Source organism: Carassius carassius, chromosome 18 (genome assembly GCF_963082965.1).
Source record: "Carassius carassius chromosome 18, fCarCar2.1, whole genome shotgun sequence".
Taxonomy (NCBI): Eukaryota; Metazoa; Chordata; class Actinopteri; order Cypriniformes; family Cyprinidae; genus Carassius; species Carassius carassius.
The window spans coordinates 33,724,073-33,750,162 of NC_081772.1; the positions used below are offsets into that span (position 1 = coordinate 33,724,073).

At 38.4% G+C, this 26,090-nt stretch overlaps 1 protein-coding gene across 2 annotated transcripts in view; it reads right to left on the reverse strand.

Annotated features, from left to right (window-relative positions):
- LOC132092829 (TGF-beta-activated kinase 1 and MAP3K7-binding protein 2-like) overlaps nt 1–16,230 on the reverse strand; it is a 33,019-nt gene extending 16,789 nt beyond the window's left edge. The window contains exons 1-2 of one of the 2 annotated variants that reach the window (XM_059499268.1): nt 15,811–16,230; nt 132–292 (exon numbers count right to left, since the gene is read on the reverse strand). In XM_059499268.1, coding sequence (XP_059355251.1) covers nt 132–233 — 102 coding nt within the window. In that variant the 5' untranslated portion in view covers nt 234–292; nt 15,811–16,230. The remainder of the gene's footprint in view (nt 1–131; nt 293–15,810) is intronic. The other variant, XM_059499269.1, reaches the window with a different exon arrangement.
- Nucleotides 16,231–26,090: the final 9,860 nt, after the last annotated feature.

Below are 26,090 nucleotides of genomic sequence, written 5' to 3' on the forward strand. Positions count from 1 at the left end.
TTCTGATGTCATATTAACTTAATAGTTGTGTGACAAACTGTGCTGATGGATTTCATGAGAATGCATATATTACCTAGATTACCTTATAGCAATACCCTTTTAAACTGTTGTAAGTGCAGTGTGTTTGTCACCTGCAGGACACACTCAGACACCACGTCCTTGGGAACCTCTGGAAACTTGTGCCGCAGGAGGTGCAGAACCTGGTTGTTGATCTGCTGGTTTTTCTGTGCCATTCGTCTACTGCCAAAACAGAACTTGACCACAGCACTCGCTCACACTATCTCAGCATCTTCTGCATTAAAGAGAGGAGACAAGAAAAGAAAGAAGCACATCCATGAGAATGATGTCAAGCAGTTACAGTCCAATATGCATTGAATCGCTCTGGAAAGACTGAAGAGTTTAGATTAACAGGAGCCGCTAATGTCTAGGGCTGTAACTTTTGTGAAAAAATATTTTTGGATTTTTAAGACATAAGTGTTCATTGAATCGATTGTAAAATCGGTTTTCCATGTCTAAAAAAACAGACGTTTCCTTTTTCAACGTCAAATAACGGACGAACGTAAAGAGAGCGCTGGAAACGCACGTCAGCAATATTTCTTATTTATTGGCATGAAGTTTCGTGCAGAATAACAAACAGCAACAGGAGTGCAACATTCTCGATGGCTGCCATAACAAACGAAAAACATAACTGCAGGCTTCAACCCGGCTGCATTTATGATTTAGGCAATTCATAAATCTCCAAGATTATTTTAAATAATGATTCAATCCATTTCAAACAACTGTTCAAAAATGAAACTTTAAATGGACTTGAGAACAGGCCATGTGTGTTTTTTTATTAAAAGTAGCCGACACTTAGGCTAGGCGACACTAGGCAGGCATAATGACATGCGCAAAAAGGCTAGGGCCATTACAAACTATTGGACAGGTAACGTTAAAGGACAACTCCAGTATTTAACACCTTGAGTCTATTTTTTTAGTTTGTTTTGGATGAACAAGAGTGGTGGACAAAGAAATTTTGACAATGGTTCCTGTCGCAACTTTTTGACTATTTTAGAATTGCCCATGACCGCATTTGAATGGGAGTCAATGGCCATGCACAAACATGCCTTTAAAACAACCCTTAACGTTCGTTTTCGAAACTGTGCAACTCACCGAGTGGTTAGTGGTGTTAGGGTTAGGGTTATTGGCCGTATACAACTTTAGACATGCAACATCGATTTTACAATGAACACTTGTCACTCTAATCAAACAGGATTTTTTTCACAAAAGTGACAACCCAAGAAAGCAAAGTAAATGGTCTCTCATTTGTAGGTTGCATTGACACCTAGTGGTGGATGCAAGTAAAACAGTACCTCATTTTTTTTCTTCTCACCTGAAATTCATGCAATAAACATGTTTTCGACAAAGATTTAAATTTGTTTGTGGTCTATATAGCCTGCATCAAAATGAGGTTTGCAATGATGCGCCCGAATGCACGGGTTAAAGACCCAGTAGGTGATGTCACGATATGCTAATTTGTTTAAATTCATACCCACGTCATCACCATCACCAGAATTTTCCTTTTTTTTACATCTAAACTTAAAAAAAAATTAAAAAAATACAGCAACCTACTGACCCTTTTTTTTTTTTTTTACTGTTACTGCAAACCAAAATATTTTTAAGGATGGCCTTATATCAATTTAAAGACCTGGCTGGAATAACTTCAGCTTTATGCAATTAATCTTCACCTCAAGGAAAAAATTCTTCCAATATAATGGATCACAAACATGATCTTTCAAAGAGTGGTGGCAATGGGGCAACTGCATTCGTCAAAAGGCACTGGAATGACAAACCTGAACTTAAGAACAGGTTTGTGGAACAAGCAAAGCCAGTTATGCACCCGTGAAGTGTGCAAGCAACACAAACTATAAACACAACAGAAAGGCTTGCGATGGACTGCAACAAACACAGTTTCAGTAAAGACTGCAAAACTTTCTGCAATGCTACAAGACATTGGAAGAATTTAGGAAAGCTACATAAATACTATAAACGCATGAATGCAGAACATATCTCTTAAATAGAAACTACCAAACTAGCCTAATATTACAAGGCTATATGATTATAGTTCCTCAAAAATCCCAATTTTGTTGAAAAAGCAAAGATTAAGGTTTCAAATGAGAAGTATGGTGAAGCCAGATGTTCTCCTGAATCTCCACAGCAATGGATGAAGTGAAAGAGCATGGTTTGAGTGTGGTCAGATAGGACACATCAAGAGATGGTTTGTGCTGAGAGATCTCCCTCTGCTGACAGATGACTGCAACACACACCACGCTTTGATTACAAAACAACATCAAACTGACAGAAACTACATTTGAGTGCAAGATCACTGCTGAAAGAGCTTCTTATGACACTTTAAAGTGTAAAAGTAGACCTATCACAGTTAAAAACATACATAAATGAAAAATCAGACATAGATGATGCAATGAAACAGGTTTCTAAGTAAAGCCATTTCTCTGTTGAGCAGCATGAGCATATTCCTTGCTTCTGAAGACTCTTATCACATTTTTGGAGGAAGTTTCATGTTCGGACAGCTTTTTATGGCATACCCATTTCTTTTCTGTGACCATATATATTATTACTCAAATGTAAACACATGGGTAGTACATATTATTCAATAATTCCTGAAATAATTCATTGATAGAACTGGTGGAAAAGAGTTATTTGTTCACGATGTGATTATGTGTGCAGTTAGTGAGGACAAGAAAAAACCTCAATGGAAGAACGAAAACCCTTTTAATCACCTCCAGGTAAGTGTGATTTCTCTTGCTGTGCCACTGGAGACTGTGAGAGGAAGCGCTGGACATTAATATGTAGGGTTGGGAACTGAAACCCGGTGCTAATATGGCAATGGTACCTATGGAACCGGTATGCACCGAACCGAATCAGAACACAGATTTCAGTGCCTCATTTCGGTGCTTCTTAAATGTCTGGGTGATCGATTGAAATATTTGTCCTGGTTCTCCAAAATGTACACAAGAAGCAGGGGCGTCACTAGGCTTTTTTAGCGGGACTATAGCATTTAGCTCCATAAACCGTACACAAATTTGCGATCACCTCAGAGTCAGTCCACTTAAATATCACATGAAAACGGCGTCAGACCAGTCTCCTCAGTGTCTTTCAGCGCTCTTCAATCCGCAGACAATGGCGGAGCAGCGCGAGCGGACTCGAAGAGAAACAGAGGACACCGAGGTGTGTGTTTATCGATAGATTGTTAGAATAAATGTATCTGTGCAGTTCTTTGTCATAAACACAGTTTACAAAAGGTCACGAGGGAGCAGTCAGTTTCTCATCTACTGTAAAGTTTTCGCTCCGTTCACCGCTCATCACTAAACAGCGGTTTCCTCCAGCGAAAATCTTAACACATGAATGCATACTATGATTACACTTCTTTAAATATACTTAATCTAATTATACATACTTTATACATACACTACTGTGTAAAAGTTTTAGTCTTAGGCAGTCTGTTGTCAGACTGCTTGTGCATTCAACAATCTCAGATTATTATTAAAATTAATGGCAAAATGAATGTCTGGAAATGTAAACTGATATTTCCTACTGACATACTACAGCAAAAGATATAAATAACTGGCTTAAAACCCTATTTTGGGGTGAAAATACTTTGGTGCCTAAGACTGTAAACGTCATTGTTGCTCCTTTATAAAGAATGAGCACACAGTAATTCACAGAACTGATTAAAGACAGTGAGAGACAGCACTCATCTTAACTAAATATCAGAGTGATTGACAGAGATACAGTAGAAACATTATGTGTGGTTTTGTATTAAATAATGACCCAGATCATGAAATTCATTTATTAGCCTTAGAGTAAGGGAAGATTGGGAAATGAGAGCATCCAAGGAGTGTGTGAAAGCTATGGATTTATTTTTAATGTTCTTTAATGTTATCCTTTTTAGGCTTTTTTAATTATTATTATTCATTTATTTTTATAGAAGTATCGATTCAAGCACCGGTGCTGTTTTAAAAGTATCGAAATGGCACCGGTATCGAATTAAACCTAATCGATACCCAACCCTATTTATATGACAGTCAGTAGAGTAGTTCGATCCGTTTCTCCTCTCTGTGACTGACTGAAGCAGTGTAATGGACACCAAACTGATTTAGGTTTGAATAAAGAGATAACATCTCGCTAGAGTGGCCAGCTTTGGGAAGCGCCTTTCATTTGCTTGTGGATGTTTGCGTCTCAAGTGATACTGCATTGTACTTGCACTACTGCTTTATTTTAATAACGCGTAGAACATTTTGCAAGTAGGCCTAACTTCGTTGCCTTTTCTGTAGAAATCGGGCTACTTTTCGCTCGCTTCATTTGGCTTGCTCAGCTAAATATGTCTGTAGGCGTGTGGTTGCTTGTGTCTACACGCCTTTGAGTTCACACACACACACACACACACACACACACACACACACACACATGCGCGTATAAGCATCCATCAGCTCCGATCTCCGTTACAACAAGGACATTTCAGTAATGGATTTCCACCACTGAAAAACCATTGCTGTAACTCTGCGACAAGATTTATTTATGAAGAAAAGTAAAAAAAAACTCAGCAGTGTTTGGGTGCACACCATTTTTAAAAAACAACAGGTATTTTTACCACGAAGGAAGCTGATTGAGTTGGTTCTTGTCACATGAGCTGGTGCGCTTGCGTCATTCTGAACAACGGAGATGTTTTTAACTAGATGCTGTGCGGACGCGCATGGAAAAACGAGTGCATCTCTTCCATTATGAGCGCGCATACCGCATTTGAAATAATGAACTTGAGCACAAAAAAAGACGTGATATGTGAACGGCCCCTTCATCGGTCAACATATTTACTTTCGGTTAACGGTTAAAAGGTCAATATGAGCATTCTTAACTGGCATATAAACATAATATAACATACAAGATTAATTAATTTTAAGCCACACAAAGTCAACATGTTGGTATTTCTTGCTCTGAATCTGCCATAAAATAAAATAAGTTTATGTACCTGCGTTATTATGCCATTATAATTATATTCATTGAAACTGGTCTTAGAACGACAATATTATCGTTTATCACGGTAATTTCTTGGACAATTTATCGTCCAGCAAAATTTGTTATCGTGACAGGCCTTGCTCTCCGTAAATGCAGGGAATCTCTGATAAATCCTGAGCACTAGGGACGCACTGAATACTCATTCTGACCCCAAACTTTTGACCGGTAGTGTATATATATATATATATATATGTTGTTGTTTACTAGGGCTGAAAGATTAGTCAACATTATAGAAAACGGGGACAATAAAAAATTGTTGACAGATATTTTTGTTATCGAGTAGTCGTTTTATGTCATATGACTTAACGTAAGAGCCTGGAATAACACGGTTTGACCAGTGTGGCGCTGTAGTGCAAGACTGTAATTCAGCTCTTCTGATGCAAAGAGAAGATGCAGCGGCAGCAAAAGCAGCCAAACCTGAGGCTGCTGAGCAGCATTTGGATGAATGTGTAAATATATACTGCGTGCTTTCCTCTCAATAAAAATATAAACACATCAAAAACTGACAGCGGTGGGAAGCCAGCAGTTTAAATGCATCTGATTACGGAGATGTGGATGTTTGCATGAGCTCTGTAGTTCAGTACAAGTCCAGTCACTACATGTTTATTTAGTACTTTTCATGCAACAGATAGCCGTTAAATCAAGCTGCTTTACACTATTATTAAACATGAAAAAAGAGTTAGTGTCGCTTTTAGTTAAAATTAAACCTATTGGCTGCTGTACCTATGTAACCGGTATGCTCCATATACTGTACACAAATTTGCGATCGCCTCAGTCCCCTTAAATTTCATATGAAAAAGACGGCAGACCTCCTGACTTTTGCACAGTATTGTACTTTACAAACAACATTGTTGCTCCTTTATAAAGAATGAGAATACAGTAATTCACAGAACTGATTAAAGACAGTGACAGACAGCACTCATCTTAAAGGGTCATGAAACCCCCCATTTCAGCACAGGTTAGTTCTCACCACGGTTTTAAAAAATGCTAAAAAAGTGGGCGTGGTGTGCAGCGGACCGGGGGAGGGGGAAGAGGGGAGACAGACAGCACACAAAGCTTTGCGTTCAGAAAGTTTCATTTCGCTCCCATCGAGCTAAAAGCACAAATAAATGCACAGCCATTTGCACTCTGCATCGAAAACATATTACACTTACATTCAGTCATTTAGCAGACGCTTTTATTCAAAGCGACTCACAAATGAGACATATATATTATTCTGTGGCGTTTATATAAGCCTTCTGACAGGTTGTGTCACAGAGCTATAAAAACGGTTACACTCACCAAGTGAATGAATCGCGCTTGTGCCGAACTCTTATTACAAAGAAAAAACAAACACTCTTCTGCAATCCATGAATGTTTCTCTGTTAATGTGTGCGATGTCTTTTCACAGTCTGATGCGTCTTTCATAGCAAATCAACACATGATGTTGTGAATAATTAAGCGAAGCGTCTTCTCATAGGATAAACACGCAATCTCATGAATAATTGAATAGACACCGACGCGTCATCAATGTACTATAGTCCATTGCCACGTCAAAAATCGTGACGTCAACACAATGTAGATTCTAAATCCGGAAGATGAAAATAGAGCAAAAAAGCTTAAAATTAACCAATTTTCTCCAACAGTTAAAATTAGCGGATGCTAACATTGTATTCTATGATGTGCAACACAAACACCTCTGATAAAATCTTAGAATAAGTAGTCTGGGGTTTCATGACCCTTTAACTAAATATCAGAGTGATTGACAGAGATACAGTAGAAACTTTATGTGTGGTTTTCTATTAAACAATGACCCAGATCATGAAATACATTTATTAGCCTTAGAGTAAGGGAAGATTGGGAAATGAGAGAATCCAAGGAGCGTGTGAAAGCTATGGATTTATTTTTTATATTTTGTAATGTTCTTTAATGTTATCCATAGTTTTTTGTGGCACTTTTCTTTTTTAAGTATCGGTTCAGGCACCGGTACTGTTTTAAAAGTATCGAAACGGCACCGGTATCGTAACAAACCCAAACGATACCCAAACCCTATTAAAATTACAACCTGATTTTCTGTTCTAAAGCAGCTCTCCAATGTGGATCTAGCAAATGATAAAATCTTTTCAAAAAAACATGAAAAGAAAAGAAAAGAAAAATGAAAAAAACATTTCATTAAAGTTATAGTTTTGGTTTGCAGAGATCAAAGCTTGATCCAGCTCAGGACTGTTTTGATTATCCTAACACTATAAAGTAATTTAATAGAGATTATGTTGTGAATATTAGATTATCCAAAAAATAAAACATCTTATCACTTAACCTTTATTTTGTTTCTTATCCATATGACTTACAAAAATATATTTTAGGTAATTAAATAATTAAATGGTTTCTCTGCCATCTCATTTTGTGTGCCAAATATATTTATTTGTATAAATTAATTGTATAGCTGTAATTACATAATATGACTTTCAAAAGCGTTAGAATATGTATAACTCACTATTTTAACTAATTGCAAAAGCTGAATAATCAATAAATGTCTACTGATTAATCAGCAAAATTATCAATGATTAATCGTTCAATAATCGTTAGATTAATCGATTATCAAAATAATCATTTGTTGCAGCTCTTTTGTTTACACACGTTCAACTAAAAGAATCCATATAACCTAACAATGTTTTAGCACACTTGTATATGATGTCTAATCAAAAGCTAAAAAAAGAATGTCTTTCTCATTAAAAGTAATTTAAATAAATATTTTATATTCTTTTTTTTCTGTTTTTCTTTTTATTCTTTTTTTTATGAGCCCAAATAGTCTAATACAATATTTTTTGGAAAAAGCCCATCCCTATTTCCAAAACAGACATATCAAATGATAATTTAATGCATATAAAGGGGTCATATGATGCGATTTCTATTTTTCCTTTTCTTTAGTGTGTTATGTAGCTATTTGTGCATGTATGAGATCTGCAGAGTTACAAAGCTCAAAGTCTCCCACAAAAAGGTTTATTCTATTTAAAAGAGAAGGCTGATCCAGACCGGGCTAAAACACCTCGCTCAAACACCCCCCACACGTCTACGTCATGATGTGGAAATATTAGCGTAACAACGGCCAAATGTTCACGCAAATAAAGAATCTGTGCAACGCATTTTATGGACGACAGTTTTATGAACCTAGGAGCGTACAAGGCTAGCTGTGCAAAGGTTTTTTCAAAAAAATTAATAAAAAAAGGGTCAAATTGCTATGACAATCTGACTCTTTTTCTGGATAAACTTAAGAGAACATACAGTAGCTAAAGTATTTGCTATTCATATTGACTGTTCAGATGTGGAGTTTTGCGCTGTGCAGAGTATCGCATGCACAGACGTGTGTGTGTGTGTGTGTGTGTGTGTCTGTGTGTGTGTGTGTGCACTCGTGTGAGAGAGAGAGAGAGAAAGACGGTCAGCTGTCTTAACCGTCCGTGTCTTGTGTTCTGCAAACACATACGAGCTTCATCTCCGTGTCTGTCATGAAGCTCATGATTATAGAAAAGGGCGTTACATTTCCTACGAGTGCTTGGGGTGTTCAGCCAATCACAATGCACTGGGTCAGCTGGCCAATCAGAGCAGACTGTAGGTGCGTTCGACTTCACGCAGCATTGTGCAAACCGATCGCTATCTGACTTGAAGCAGTGCATGTAGGTTAGAAATGTTGTCCGACTTGAGACGGCGCCGACGCCACATGACTGTCACGTGTGTCATCAAAGTACAGAGAGTGTTTCGAGAGCAGCCGGCTGACTCAGTTTCTCCAGAGCGGCTGCAGGAGCGCTGATGACGACACGATTGGCCAGATTCACCACATGACAACGATCACGTGTGTTTCGGGTTAGTCAAAGCTTTTCAGTTCCAATAATGGCAACAAATCTGTGTTTTGAGAATGGTAAAAGCTTTTAAATGTAGTCGCACTGTTGTACTGAATCCCGTTTATCACACAACACTGATTAAAGCATATATACCCCACTGTATTATTTAAATAGTATATGATTGTGTTGAACTTTATTCTTGAAAATATGTCCCTGTATTAAGCAGTATGTAAAAACTGTTTTTGTTGCTCGTGAAAACATTTCTAAAACGTCTGTGTATTTTACAAATATTGCATTTAATTCACTTCATCTGTGATAGAGTATGCAAACACCACGTGAGTGTCACTAACGGGAGCAGAAAGTGTCCAGCTTGACGGCTCCGCCCCGACTGGAGCTACTCGTCTGTAGCCGAGCTATAGTCCAACGCACCCTGTGCTTGTCAGAAGGGGGGGCTTTGTAGAAAACGACGCATTTGAGAGATGGGGCATTAGGGGGACCTACAATAATGTACTGTATTTAAAAAATAAATTGTGTTTTTTTAACATTAAAGCAGATCAACATATTCTGTTACACCAAATACACAAAATAATGATTTTTAAAAAAGCATCATATGACTGCTTTAACTCACTTTCATATACAGTATTGTTAGGTGGCTTTAATGAAATGGGTTTAATTGGCTAGGTTCAGAGAGGTTGATAACCCAACCTTTGGACACACTCGAAGAGTCAAACGAAGGGTTATATCACCTGTTAAACGGTCCAGAAGCAAACTAAATAGTGCTGCTGATTTGATGCAGAGCATTTATCAGCTCAGAAGCGCTCGAACTCAGACTCGACTCACATAAGAGAAATGTTTCCCATTAAAACACGGTTAGCAACACTGTATTTCAGTGTGAGAATGACCAGTTATGATGAAAGATGATGAGCTTACAGAAGTAATGAAGTCATTCAGATACACTCATTCTCGTTTTGAAGTCATTATATTTATATTACATTTGTTTAGGCTATTTTTAAATCTAACACTACAGGTTTACAGAATAGCTTGTTTTACTGTTGTATCGAGGCACCTGCATGGTTTGCATGTAACTGTCAAAACATTTACACTGTTTTTTTGGCTTCTTGCAATGTTACTGTTGTTAATAGAAATCAATGTACATCTCTATCTCAACTCAAACTTTCAGACATTTCCATCAGACAACTGATTTAATATTAATAACTGCACTTACAAAGTAGTAACCTTATTATTATTAGTTTCATGTGTTATCCTGGAGCACGCTTTATTTCACCTGTGCTTGTAACTAGTTCCTTTGATATTGTTTTATTACTGACTGCTTGTGTGTCTCCAAGAAGCTCATTAACTGAGTAAATCTGAGCTAACTTCTGCTGAAAAACTATGAATACCTTCCAATACAGTAATGAAGTAACTTTGGGAAGCAGGGTTTTCTGTGAGGAACTGTTGTACACTTCTTAAAGAGTTATTAGCCCAGAGACTATTTCACTGGGTTAGATACTGTACTCATCTGTTGTGCAATCTGTTTTTGAAAAAGAAAGAGGGAGGAGGCAAGGGACATTTCTTTTTACAGTTTCTACCCCAAGGCTAAAGAATTGCAAAACAAAAACATGCCATTTTTACATAGTGCCTCTAATGTTTGGTTGTTTGAGGTACAGAGCGCCTCGGCAAAGGGATACTTCACCTGAAAATGAAAATGTGATGTTTATCTGCTTACCCTCAGGGCATCCCAGATGTAGGTGACTCTTCAGGAGAACACAAACTGAGATTTTTAACTCAAACCGTTGCTGTCTGTCAGTCTTATAAAGGCAGTGGAGGGGAATCACATCTTTGAGAGTCAAAGAAAACATACACAAACAAAACAAATTAAACCCTGCGGCTCGTGACGATACATTGAGGTGTAAAGACATGAAACGATCAGTCTGTGCATGAAACTGAACAGTATTTATATTGTTTTTTACCTACGATTTACGCAATGTCTAAACTGTCCTGAGCACGTTCACGACATCTTTTTCAGCCGGTGCATCGTCCTCGTTTTCTTGCGTTACAGCGGATCACAGGCTTATTAATGGCAGTAATGCACTTATAATGCACTTTTAGTCCTGGGCGGTAAACCGGTTCATACTGAAAACCGGTGTATATTTCCGTTACAATGTTAATTTTGAATATACTGCCATACCGGTGTATTTAATTACTCAGCGTTCAGAACGAACGTTATGCTGCGCCGCGGCCGCGCGACACTGTTGCACTTCAGCGACTGCGAGGCGTGGTGAGGGTACACACAGCAGTGCTCTGGTATTACGTTATAACGCCTGTTTCGCACACAGTCCGTCAGCAGTGCGTATTAACGGATGCCAGCTGCACGCGGTTACGGTCCGTCGTGCGTTCCAGGAGCGGTGCTCTGCAGCAGTGCAGTGATTGTTAACGTACTGAGTCTATTTTTGCTGTGCTGCATGCGCTCAATTAAAGTGAAAGCGCATTGTTCGCAGGAAAAATGAACATGGATTGACATGGAAACGCAGTCACATGGGTTTTTGGCTAGGTTTAAAACAAGAAAAAGAGCACTTTTAGATAAACAAGGAAAACAATATATATGTTCACTTTTATGGAAACAGAAAAACAAAGTTCATTAAGACCCGAGGGATTGCTTGTGATAAAGATTTAAATGCAAAATGCACGAGACTGTTTCTGTCTGTGGTGTTTTAATTTTAAATATTTTATCAAGAAAAGTAGGCTAATTATTGTGTTTAAATGTTTTGCCGCTTGCTTGAGCAGCTTATTATACAAACCTAGAAGTAAAATGCATAAATAATGCGTTGTTTATATTTATTGAGTTTAAACTAATGTCTATATGAAAGATTGTTACTGTTCTGTGATAAGACTTTATTTTTACATGATATGAAATCAAAACAATGAAAAAATGTTGTGTTTGTGAACTAATTATGCATGAAAAACAAAAAACAAAACAAAAAACCATCATAAACCGGAAAACCGGTATAATAAAAAAAAAAAAAAAAAAACGGTATATAATTTTTTGGTCAAACCGCCCAGCACTACTTATAAGCCTGTGATCCGCTGTAAAGCAAGAAGACGACGCTGCGTCACGCGCCGGTTGTGAAGAATGCGCTCAGGACAGTTCAGACATTGCAAGTTGTTGTTTATGATGAAAATTCAGTGAGTTAACGCACTCCAGCTTTTTTAATCGTATTTCTCCATCACCGGTAACTGATCTACATGCCTGTGATTGGCCATTACATTCATGCACTCAACAGACACACACGTGATTGAAGAAGAAGCATCTTCTGACTAGTGGGTCCCCAGCGCGCTCACACACACACACACACACACAGTTTCACTATTGGTTGAGACATCGCTTCCAATCACACAGACTCAGGTAATTCTCACACAGATTAAAATATTTTAGAAACTTTTCTGAAGACAGTCAGTTCTGCCTTTTATATTCATAGAATTAATTAATTCATGTTTCCACACAAAACCAGCCCTGCGTGAGTCTGCTAATGCTGAGCAGTATTCATCTCTAACACATTTAGATTGACCCATACTACAGATGAAGTTATTCAGTCAAGAGCAAATTTGAGCAGATTGATTTTCTTTTGTATTTTAATATTAATATGGTTCTGACACACACCAGTTTCTCAGTTTAGTTCATTTAAATCTTTGTTTAAATGTAGTTAAGACTGTGCTTATGAGGACACTTGAAAACAAAAAGAGTATTTTCACTTAATGTTGTGTGTATTTGGCAATTAAAGCTGCAGTCGGTAACTTTTGACGCTCTAGCGGTTAATAAACAGAACTGCTTGCGTCTTGCGGAAGAACATTGTAGCCGGAGCTACTTCTCTCTGTTTATGTCTATGAAGAATCACAACGGTACCGGGTTACTCCGCCGCGGTTCCCCCGAAGCAATCTAAAATAGTCTGAATATAAACACTTATTATAGGTGTACCCTAGTGATTCAGGACAGGCTAAAAACACGGTTTGGAAAATGGATTCATGGTGTACTCGCTTATTATATACAATTTGTAAATCTTGAACACAAAAAAAGTTACGGACCGCAGCTCTGATTGGTTGTTTCTTACCGGGAGCAGTGAATTTCTGCAAATGGCAATAGGACCACTGGGAGGAGCCAGAGGAGCTTGATTTTTTCACAGATTATCTGTCTCATATTCTACTGTCAGGACATAATGACAGGTTTCACAAATACATTTTTACAAAAGTTACCTACTTCAGCTTTAAGCGTGAAAAGAAGAGAGAAGTGAGTTGTGTGAGCACAGAAGACGGCGCTCAAGGACCGGATGAAGATCCCTTTCACTCGAACGGTTTAAAATCTTCTGAATGCTTAAAATGGCAAAACTTAAAAAAACATACACGTGATAACCTTTCGTGACGGGTCAAATTCAGTGTCTTATTTGTGATGTGGTAGCATGTTTTAACCCTAGTTGCATACATTAGTTTTCTCAAACACAACGAGCAGAAGCACCTGGTTCTCTTAACTTCTAGCAAAGCTTCCAGAAGGCTTGCCATCTCTGTCTGTTTCTGTCCATGCACAGAGCCACTTCTGTTTAAGTCCTTTATCAGTTAGGACGTCTGTCCCAGGATCATAATCTTACTCTCCAGTCTGCAGACCATCTTTGCTCAGCAGGACTCAAGACCCACCCCAGTCTTCTTCTGATTGGCTAGTGAGGGTAGTTTGGTTGAGAGTGAAAGCTGTATTCCTCTCATTCATTGGTAGATGAGCTCATGAACTCAAGTGTGATATCATGCTGGAGATTCAGCTAGGTGCCGCAAAACTTTAAGCCATGAGGTCAATAAATAATGTAAAGCCACATTATTTTGAGGTTTTGTTTTGTTTTTGTAGCCCTTGAATATGTTCAACATGGAACACTATCCAGTACATACACACCGTCTGTTTTGAGAAGTGTGTGAATCGAGGGGGACGAGCTCATTCCTCATCAAACCTGTTCATGTAGAGGTTTCCAGGGACAAATCTAGATCTCAATATAGAGAGAAAATAGAGTCTACACATGACTGTATCCAAGATGAGGAGATGTTTTTCCATCTCAAAAATATATCTAAATTACGGCCTATGCTCTCAATGTCAAATGCAGAAATGTTAATCCATGCATTTATGACCTCAGGGTTAGATTATTGTAATGCTTTATTGGATGGTTGTTCTGCACGTTTAGTAAACAAACTACAGCTAGTCCAAAATGCAGCAGCAAGAGTTCTTACTAGAACCAGGAAGTATGACCATATTAGCCCGGTCCTGTCAACACTACACTGGCTCCCTATCAAACATCGTATAGATTTTAAAATATTGCTTATTACTTACAAAGCCCTGAATGGTTTAGCACCTCAGTATTTGAATGAGCTCCTTTTACATTATAATCCTCTACGTCCGCTACGTTCTCAAAACTCAGGCAATTTGATAATACCTAGAATATCAAAATCAACTGCGGGCGGCAGATCCTTTTCCTATTTGGCGCCTAAACTCTGGAATAACCTACCTAACATTGTTCGGGAGGCAGACACACTCTTGCAGTTTAAATCTAGATTAAAGACCCATCTCTTTAACCTGGCTTACACATAACATACTAATATGCTTTTAATATCCAAATCCGTTAAAGGATTTTTAGGCTGCATTAATTAGGTAAACCGGAACCGGGAACACTTCCTATAACACCCTATGTACTTGCTACATCATTAGAAGAATGGCATCTACGCTAATATTAGTCTGTTTCTCTCTTTTGGCGCTTTTCCATTACCAGTACCAGCTCGACTCGCTTTTCGCTCCGTTTTCCATTGCAGATAGTACCTCCACAATAGTACCTGGTTGTCATAGCGACGCTGCAGGAAACTGCCGTGACGTAATCTTCTACGCGACACACACCCGCTACCCACACACACCGGACAATGGAGGAAATCGAGTGCATGTTGTTTTAGATCCTCGGGATATATTAGATATATCACGCAATCTCTGGCAAAACTTTTTAAAAATGGCGGGGTTATTCTGGATACTATCTGGATACTATAACTGGCGCGTGTAATGATGACGCAGTGAATAGTGACGATTCTCTCTGACCAATCAGCAGTCTGCTGTGTTTTCACGTCACATTATAGTATCGCCTCAGCTCGCTTGGAACCTCGCCGGAGGTGGTACGAAAAAAAGTACCTGGAAGCCGGTACAGGTACAACTTTTACACAGTGGAAAACCAAACAGAGCCGAGTCGAGGCGAGCCGAGCCGGTACTGTGTAGTGGAAAAGCGCCATTATTCCGAGGTCACCGTAGCCACCAGATCCAGTCTGTATCCAGATCAGAGGGTCACTGCAGTCACCCGGTCATTACCGCATCGTTACAGTATTATTACATTATTAGTGTAGTAGTGTAAAATGATGGAGCAAAGGCATTTGGATTAAACATTGGTTTGTTTTCATCTGCCAATGCCAAATCAGCAACTGAGATGCACTTATACAATGTTTTATATAAACTGATTGTGGGACTAGTAAGAGCGCCTAGTTCTAGATCACTAGATCTAGTTCATCATGTTTGTGTTCTAGCTCTTCTTCTCGTGTGTTAGTGTTAGGACAGGTTTTTGGCGGATGTTTCGTGTTTTCTGCTGGGTTTATTTCAGCGCTTCACCGCAAACACACAAGAACAAACCATCTTTGCTCTTAAACTGACGCTGCGCGGAGAGATCGGTGACGCGCGTTACTGCTCAGACGCTACGCGTCAACCGACAACAATCTGGAAAGAAAACCCGATCGAGCGGATGCGGAAGCGCGACGCGTTAAAAGGCTTTCATCGCGTCCTCAGCCGGAGCAAACATCACGAAAGAGCGGAGTCCGCCCGGAATAAGTTAGACTCGGAAGGCCTGATCTTAAGCGTCTTTCTCACCGTGTCACCGCCGCTCCCGGGCCGCCTTCCACCCCCGAGACGCGCCGCAGACCGCGTTGCTGACTGACCCCGCGGTGAGGGCAGAACCCCGCCCCGCCGCTGCTTCACACACTCGGGACTCTTCTGACAGCTCTTCTGTCTCCCTGATGTTCTCTCTTCCTTCTCTCTTCCAACAGATAACAATCAAAATAGTGTCACACAATATGGCGGCCGTACAAGTAAGCGTCTATCGCGAGACTCTGCGAGATTTCTTGGGCATCGCAGGGAGAAGATGTCACGGCTCATGAATATTAATTCCATTGTGCTCACGTGACCTGTCTAGAGTCTACAGCCTTAATATTCACGAGCAAAGACGGAATTACACAGGACCTGTTTTGTAATTTAGCAGGATAATACGAGACAATTGGGCTTTAAAGGAACTGGATATTTGCATTCACCACGGATAAAATTACAGTAAATAAATGTATAAATGGTTATTTTATGTGTGAAACAAACACAGTTCAGAGAATGCGTCCTCTTGCAGCAGAGCCAACCTTACCGGGCTAGCGCTCTTAAGTTATGACAGACTTAAGATAGTAGTAATAATAAAATGTTTTCAGTTCTTACGTTCAAAGGATCAATGTTCACAAATGCAATTAGTGTAATAAAAAAGAAAAAAAAGAAGCTCTAAAAATGTATGGCGCAGATGCGGATGAATTTAAAGGCTTTCTGAGGCCGGTGACACACTGGCTGCGTGGCGTTTCTGCTGCGTATCAGGAGCGTGGCGGCTGCCTCGCGTTTTCTGTGTCTTTACACACCAGAACCGTGCCTTACTGCTGCTGCTGTAGGTGACATAGAGGGAGACCGCCGACAGACCAGGATCTTGTCTTGGTCTGTCTTGCCTAAGAAACATGTTGTTAGGTGGGCTGGAGAAATCACTGAACTATTACAGTCTGAACAAACCTGTTGAACCAGTGTAAGTTACTGAAGGGTTTTAATGGTAATTAAAGGAAATCCATGGTTGATTTTTTCTTTTCTTTTTTCTTATTAGTGATCTTGTTGATTACTTTCACAAATGTTTCCAGTTTATCAGATATGGTAGAGCTCATAGATGCCTGGATAGCCAGCCTGAAATAGTCTTCCTAAAAAAAAATAGTAATGGCCTTGCATTTCTAAAATATGCAAAAGTGTATTTTGTGTATTAATTTTCATGTGAAATAATTTTACAGTATCCACCTTTCTCCTGAGTTAAACTCAGCGGGATCATTTAGTCTTGTTTGCACAAATTCGGTGGTATTATTTAACAGATTTGAAGTTTCTGTAATTGTTCATAAAGGCCACTGGTTATTGGTTAAAGGTAGCAATAGAAATGCATGACAGACATTATATATTTCTTTGTATTTGTGGTTATAATAACAAAGTGGCTAATAGAAAAATGTTTAAGAAACTTGGTAATTTGGTTAGCAAATTTAAGAATAAAAAAGCAGAAAATGTGATAATAGAGAGTGACTTTTATATAGACCCTAATTCATGGCTATACCAGAGACCTTAAAGAGGTCTGCATTCTGTGTATAATGATATCACATGCATGTACAACTATAAAAGTGATTGACTACTGAAAGGTATCTAACCCAAACAGGCTAATGATTTTCATAGTCAGAATTTTCAAATTTTACAGATATTTGATTAATAGTTTAATCATATGTATTGGGGCCGGGGCAAAATACATTACCAAGAGTCAAGTCAGACATTTGACAGTCATAATTACTGACGTTAACACAGGGAAAATGTGTAACACCTCGCAGATACAAACGAGATAAATAATGTTTTATGTTTTGATTAAAAGATTAACATTAAACGTCAGAAAAACCCTAACATTTCTTTACAACAGTGCTCTCATTATAACGTTATGTATATGAAAGTAGTTATTAATGTAGATGACCAGTGGAATGAAACAGCAGGTTTTTAACTCATCATTTATTTATTTCAAATGGAATACGCTTCGTTATTTATACAACATAATGTTAATATAGGCTATTTTAATGTAGTGTATTGTTATCTTTATCATTATTATTATTATTATTATTATTATTATCAATGTTGAAAAGAGCTGAGAATATTTTTTTCAGGTTTTTTAGGGAGGATAAATTGAAAGAACAGCATGTTTGTTACATTTCTTATAGTTACTGTACATTTATTTGTTACATGTATATTATTTACATCAAGCTTTTGAATGGTATAGTATTGTATATTGTTATTGAAACTTCATAATGTTTCACTTGATTATACATTTAGTCAGGAAATATAATTTGGAAAAATCTTTGGAAAAAGTCTAACTAGTAAAATGTTTACACGTTATGTGAAAACTAGTACAAGTATATAAATAAATGAAAAGAGACTTACTCATGTTTATGATCTCTGCTGAATAAAGTGCTTCATTCATTTTTTCTGAGGAAATCCAAATCTCAAATCCTCAACCACATCACATCTTTTTGGGGTGAATTAGGTCTTATTCCTCTTTCTATTCCTTTTTCTTTTGTGAAGCCCCACGCTTCAGTTTGAAACATTAGAATCTGAATAGGGCGCTCAGCGCGGGGGGCGTGGTCACATTAGAAGATAATGAAGGGAGACATGAAAAACGGACATCACGTTGTTTTCATATAGATTACTTTATCACAGAATATTTGTTTTTAGCAGCACTTGTTTAGTTTAAAAGTAGATATGTCAGGCTTTCTATAGATATCTCTCTCATGTATTTTCATTGAGTATTCACTGAGTTACAGTTCATTTTAATGACATGTTTGTAAATGAAGATCAGCGCAGACAAAAGCTGCAGACAGCACACCTTGTTTGTTATCTTTATTTTATAAGTGCACAGTTTTGTTGTTATTGTGTCTGTATCCAAAAAAAAGTAGACCCATTACAGATTAGATTGATGTATTGCTCTTATCTGTACGATCAAAACTGAAAGTGTAATTTAAGTTATTTTCTGGGTTATCAGGAGAAAATGCCTCATAAAGCGTATCCGCGTTAATCGACTCCAGAGGGTTAAAAGCAGTTCATCATTGAATTCAGTGATGTCATCATCTCAGTTCAGTTTAAATAGTGTCTGTGCATTTATTTGCAATCAAGTCAACGATATCGCTGTAGATGAAGTGACCCCAACTAAGCAAGCCAGAGGCGACAGCAGCAAGGAACCGAAACTCCATCGGTGACAGAATGGAGAAAAAAACCTTGGGAGAAACCAGGCTCAGTTGGGGGGCCAGTTCTCCTCTGACCAGACGAAACCAGTAGTTCAATTCCAGGCTGCAGCAAAGTCAGATTGTGCAGAAGAATCATCCGTTTCCTGTGGTCTTGTCTCGGTGGTCCTCTGAGACAAGGTCTTTACAGGGGATCTCAATTCAATTAAATTCAATTCAAGTTTATTTGTATAGCGCTTTTTACAATACAAATCGTTACAAAGCAACTTTACAGAAAATTATTTCTATAATATTTAGTAATAGCTTATAAGTGGTGACTGTCAGTTTGTGCACGTATGACAGGATTTGTAGAAAAATGTATACAAGTCGTAGTCATCCAGATGATGAACATTATTAATATTATTAATAATTATTATATAATGCAGTCACACTTGTAGCAATATTTGTTAGTTCTGTTGTTGATTCAGAGTTAGCATCATCTGAGGGTCAGCATCATCTCTTCTCAGGTGTTCTGGATCCAGACTGGAGCTTGTGTAAATCCTAGTTACCACGGGATGAAGATCCCAGCAGAAACAGAGAAACAGATAGAGACATCATTAGCATAGCTGCTGATCCAACAAAGTAAAATTAATTAGTTTAACCCAAGCTAAAGAATAAGAATGCACATTTGATCAGACACAACTATACTCAATTTAAGATACATTATTCAAATGCTTGGCGAAAGAGATGCGTTTTTAATCTAGATTTAAAGAGAGAGAGTGTGTCTGAACCCCGAACATTATCAGGAAGGCTATTCCAGAGTTTGGGAGCCAAATGTGAGAAAGCTCTACCTCCTTTAGTGGACTTTGCTATCCTAGGAACTACCAAAAGTCCAGCGTTTTGTGACCTTAGGGTGCGTGATGGGTTGTAGCGTGGTAGAAGGCTAGTTAGGTACGCAGGAGCTAAACCATTTAGGGGCTTATAGGTAAGTTATGATAATTTGTAACTGATACAGAACTTAATAGGTAGCCAGTGCAGAGACTGTAAAATTGGGGTAATATGATCATATTTTCTTGACCTGGTAAGGACTCTAGCCGCTGCATTTTGGACTACCTGTAGCTTGTTTATTGAAGAAGCAGGACAACCACCTAGAAGTGCATTACAATAGTCCAGTCTAGAGGTCATGAATGCATGAACTAGCTTTTATGCATCAGAAACAGACAACATGTTTTGTAGCTTGGCAATGTTTCTAAGATGGAAGAATGCAGTTTTTGTAGCATGGGAAATATGATTTTCAAAAGACAAGTTGCTGTCTAATATAACACCCAGATTTCTGACTGTAGAGGAAATAACAGTACATCCATCTAGCTGCAGATTGTAATCTACAAGATTCTGTGTAGTGTTTTTTGGTCCAATAATTAATATCTCTGTCTTATCCAAATTTAATTGGAGAACATTATTGGTCATCCAATCTTTTACATTTTTAACACACTCTGTTAGCTTAGATAATTGGGAAGTTTCATCTGGTCTCGTTGAGATATATAGCTGAGTATCATCAGCGTAACAGTGGAAGCTAATTCCGTATTTTCTAATAATATTACCAAGGGGCAACATGTATATTGAAAATAGAAGGAGACCTAGGACGGATCCTTGTGGCACTCCATATTTTACTGATGATAAATGAGATGACTCCCCATTTAAGTAAACAAAATGGTAGCGATGGGACAGGTAGGATCTAAACCATCTTAGAGCCTGCCCTTGAATACCTGTATAGTTTTGTAATCGATCTATGAGTATGTCATGATCTATGGTGTCGAACGCAGCACTAAGATCAAGTAAGACTAGAAATGAGATGCAGCCTTGATCTGACGCAAGAAGCTGAAGCTGCATGAAATTCTTCATACAGATCATTTTTGTGCAGGAAGGTGATCAATTGAGCAGACACAACTTTTTCTAAAATTTTAGACATAAATGGAAGATTTGAAATAGGCCTATAATTTGCCAGTTCACCATGATCTAGTTTTGGTTTCTTAATAAGAGGCTTAATAACCGCCAGCTTGAATGGTTTTGGGACATGACCTAAAGAAAACGATGAGTTAATAATATTGAGAAGCGGTTCTTCGGCTACAGGTAACAACTCTTTCAGTAATTTAGTGGGTACAGGATCTAATTAACATGTTGGTTTAGATACAGTGATAAGTTTATTTAGCTCTTCCTGTCCTATATTTGTAAAGCACTGCAGTTTATCTTTGGGTGCGATGGATGAAACTGAAGTGTTAGACGCTGTAGAATCTACATTCGCTATTGTATTTCTAATGTTATCTGTTTTATCAGTGAAGACATTCATAAAGTCATTACTATTTAATGTTGGTGGAATATTTGAATCAGGTGGCGTCTGGTTATTTGTTAATTTAGCCACTGTGCTAAATAAAAACCTTGGATTGTTTTGGTTATTTTCAATGAGTTTGTGGATATGCTCTGCCCGAGCAGTTTTTAGAGCCTGTCTATAGCTGGACATACTGTTTTTCCATGCAATTCTAAAAACTTCCAAGTTAGTTTTTCTCCATTTGCGTTCAGGACTACGAGTTACTTTGTTGAGAGAGTGAGTATTACTGTTATACCATGGCACAGTACGTTTTTCTCTAACCTTTTTCAATTTGATGGGGGCAACAGCTTTTAATGTATTAGAGAAAATAGTGCCCATGTTGTCAGTTATTTCGTCTAATTCATGTGTATTTTTGGGTACAAATAGCAGTTGAGATAGATCAGGCAGGTTATTTGCGAATCTGTCTTTGGTGACTGGAACAATAGTTCTGGCCAGACGGTAACGCTGAAACATATAGTTAATATCAGTTATACGCAGCATGCACGATACAAGGAAATGGTCTGTAATACATACTGTAATAATACTCACATTGAAGTACGATATCTATAGCGGTAAGATCGATTCCATGCGATAAAAATTAAAAAGTGTATGATTAAAACGATGGGTGGGCCTGGTGACATTTTGCTTGACTCCAAAAGAGTTTATTAGGTCAGTAAATGCAAGTCCTAATGCATCATTTGTATTATCAACGTGAATATTAAAATCTCCCATGATTAGCGCCTTATCAACTGTAACTAGAAGGTCTGAGAGGAAATCTGCAAATTCTTTTAGGAATTCTGTATACGGCCCTGGTGGTCTATTCACAGTAGCCAGAGCAAGAGATACGTTAGATTTCTTTTGCATGTCTGACAGTGTAACATTAAGCAGAAGTATTTCGAATGAGTTAAACCTGTACCTGTACCTGGGTAACATTGAGAATATCACTATATATTGTTGCAACACCTCCGCCCAGACCAGTCTGACAGGGCTCATGCTTATAACAGTAGTTTGGTGGAGTAGACTCATTTAGACCAAAATAATCATTTGGTTTTAGCCAGGTTTCAGTCAAGCAGAGTACATCAAAACTATTATGTGTGATCATTTCATTTACAATAACTGCTTTGGGTGTGAGTGATCTAATATTTATGAGCCCAAACTTTAAAGATTGTTTTTGTTCATTTACTTTACATGTTTCTGGTTTAATCACGATAAGATTTTTTCTAGATCCTACATTAAATTTTTATTTTGACCTCACTATTCGGGGAACAGACACGGTCTTAATAGATTGTACAGCACAAGTACTTTTATCATTTAAGCGGGTGGAACAAAAGTCATCATAATAGTTATTTGAGAATTGTCTTACTAGTCACATGGAGCGAAGTTTCCTGGAGATGTTGTCAGAGAGCAGCTCCGCTCCGCCTCTGCTGGGGTGCAGGCATCAGCGCGAAACAGCCTAGGATGCTCCCAGAAAAGATTCCAGTTATTAACAAATAGCAGTTTCTGTTCTTTACACCATGACAACAACCATTCATTTAAAGCAAAAAGTCTACTGAACTTTTCGTGTCCTCGTCGATACGTGGGCAGTGGTCCTGACATGATGATCATCGCCGCGGGCGTCGTGCTGCAAACCATCTCGATCAGGCTGCTGAAGTCCCTCTTCAGCGTCTCCGTCTGCCGCAGCATGGTGTCGTTAACCCCGGCGTGAAGCACGACTGCTCTGGGGCTCTCGTCGGACTTCAGGATTGCGGATATCTGTACAGAAACATCGAGAACACGAGCACCAGGGAAACAATGAGTGTGCACTTTACCTTCGGCTAACGTAGCACGGACGTGTCGGACGATGGAGTCTCCGATGATCACAGCGTCGTGTCCTGTCTCGCGGAGGGGAGCGAAGCGGTTCCGTGTGGAGATCTCGAAGACCTGAGGGGGAGAAGTCGTCGGCTGGCGCCGGAGTGAAGGACATCTGGGAAGATCGCGTCCTGGGTGCACCGGGCCTGTGCAGGCTCTAGTATCTGGGGCTCTAGTTGTCCTGGTCTCCGCTGTCTTTCAGGGATGTAGAGGTCCTTTCTAGGTGCCGATCCACCATCTGGTCTGGATACGTACTGGATCCGAGTGACTGCAGTGACCCTCTGATCTGGATACAGACTGGATCTGGTGGCTACGGTGTCCTTGGAATAAGAGAGAAACAGACTAATATTAGCGTAGATGCCATTCTTCTAATGATGTAGCAAGTACATTGGGTGTTATGGGAAGTGTTCCCGGTTCAGGTTTACCTAATTAATGCAGCCTAAAAATCCTTTAACGGATTTGGATATTAGAAGCATATTAGTATGTTATGTGTAAGCCAGGTTAAAGAGATGGGTCTATAATCCAGATTTAAACTTTAAGAGTGTGTCTGCCTCCAGAACAATGTTAGGTAGGTTATTCCAGAGTTTAGGTGCCAAATAGGAAAAGGATCTGCCGCCCACAGTTGATTTTGATATTCTAGGTATTATCAAATTGCCTGAGTTTTGAGAACACAGCGGACGTGGAGGATTATAGTGTAACAAGAGCTCATTCAAGGTGCTAAACCATTCAGGGCTTTATAAGTAATAAGCAAGATTTTAAAATCTATACAATGTTTGATAGGGAGCCAGTGCAGTGTTGACAGGACTGGGCTAATATGGTCATACTTCCTGGTTCTAGTAAGAATTCTTGCTGCTGCATTTTGGACTAACTGTAGTTTGTTTACTAAGCATGCAGAACCAACCACCCAATAAAGCATTACAATAATCTAACCTTGAGGTCATAAATGCATGGATTAACATTTCTGCATTTGACATTGAGAGCATAGGCCGTAATTTAGATATATTTTTGAGATGGAAAAATTCAGTTTTACAAATGCTAGAAACGTGGCTTTCTAAGGTAAGATTGCCCTAACCCTTAATAACAGCCAGTTTGAAGGTTTTGGCGACATATCCTTATGATAATGAGGAATTAATAATAGTCAGAAGAGGATCTATGACTTCTGGAAGCACCTCTTTTAGTAGCTTAGATGGAATAAGGTCTAACATACAAGTTTTGGTTTAGATGATTTACCAGGTTGTTACAATGGTTACAATTTTATCCCTAATAGTATCGATTTTAGAAGTAAAGTAGTTCATAAAGTCATTACTGCTGTGATGTTGGGGAATGTCAACACTTGCTGATGCTTTATTTTTCGTTAATTTAGCCACTGTATTGAATAAATACCTGGGGTATGTTTGTTTTCTTCTAAAAGAGAAGAAAAGTAATTGGATTTAGCTGTTTTTAAGGATAGGTTACTTTCCCACCAAGCAATTCGAAATACCTCTAGTTTTATTTTCCTCCAGCTGAGCTCCATTTTGCGGGCTTCTCTCTTTAGGTTGTGAGTAAGCTCATTATACCATGGTGTCATACTGGTTTCCTTAGCCTTCCTTAAGCGTAAAGGAGCAACTGTATTTAAAATGCTAGAAAAGAGAGAGTCCATAGTTTCTGTTACATCATCAAGTTGTTCTAGTATGAGGTATTTCATTATCAACATGGAGATTAAAATCACCAACTATTAAAACTTTATCTGCTGCCAGCACTAACTCAAATTTAAAATCAGCAAACTCTTTAATGAAGTCTGTATGATGCATTGGTGGCCTGTATACAGTAGACAGTACAAACATCACAGAGGATATATCATTAACATTTGTTAATGCCTGCCCTCTGAGAAATCTTTTAAACATTGTTATAAATTGAAGCAACACCTCCCCCTTCGCCTTTTGGATGTGGTTCATGATTATAACAGTAATCTTGGGGGGTAGACTCATTTAAAATAATGTAATCATCAGGTTTTAGCCATGACCTGATATTCAATAAGCCAAGCTTTATCATTTGTTTATTTGTATTGTATCTGGTTTTTTATTTGTTGAGCCTCAATTAAATTGTTACTGTTAAATTTTTTTGTATTAATTTTTTGTAAGTTTTTTCTAGTTTGGGTATCTATAGTGTGATATCTAGGTGAAAGAGTCTCTATGTTCTGAGAATTAACTGTCTTCTGTGATGTGAGGTGGCTAGCAGATGGTCGGTTTAACCAGTCTGTCTGCATCCTGACCTGGACCCCAGTTACTCAAGTACAAACTTTAAGACTATGTGCCATATTTCTAAAGAGAAGAGCGGTGCCACCCCCGGAGGGATGAAGACCATCTCTTTATAGCAGGTCAGATCTTCCCCAAAAGCTGTTCCAATTCTCTATGAAACCTATGTAGTGCACTTGACTATCTAAAAAACACATTTAGTGTTTAAATTTCATGATAACAGTAACAGAATTTAAAAGCTGGGACTATGTTTCATAGTAAAAGAAACAAATATATTGGCACATGACTAGACTAATCTAAAGATATCCCTCTATGGCTAGTGATCAAGACAGAAAATATAAAACGATAACATATGTAAACCCCTATCTAGTGCACAAACATGACAATCGCATTTATAGTGGAGAGAGAGCACGTGCACAAGTTAGCCAGGTTGACAAATATATGTAAATACAATTAACAGATATTTCTGTATTGCGCAAGATGGAAAACCTGTTTGGGGATTACATTTTCTTATATCAGGCAACCCAGTTGTGTTCTTCTGTAGCCAGATTAAACATTGTTGTAGCCTGTATATTATGCTTGATTAATTATTTTTTAGAAACCTTGTACGATTCTATTCAACGTTTAATTGTGTTCTTGTATTTAAACAGTGCGGTAACCTAAACCCCAATTTTG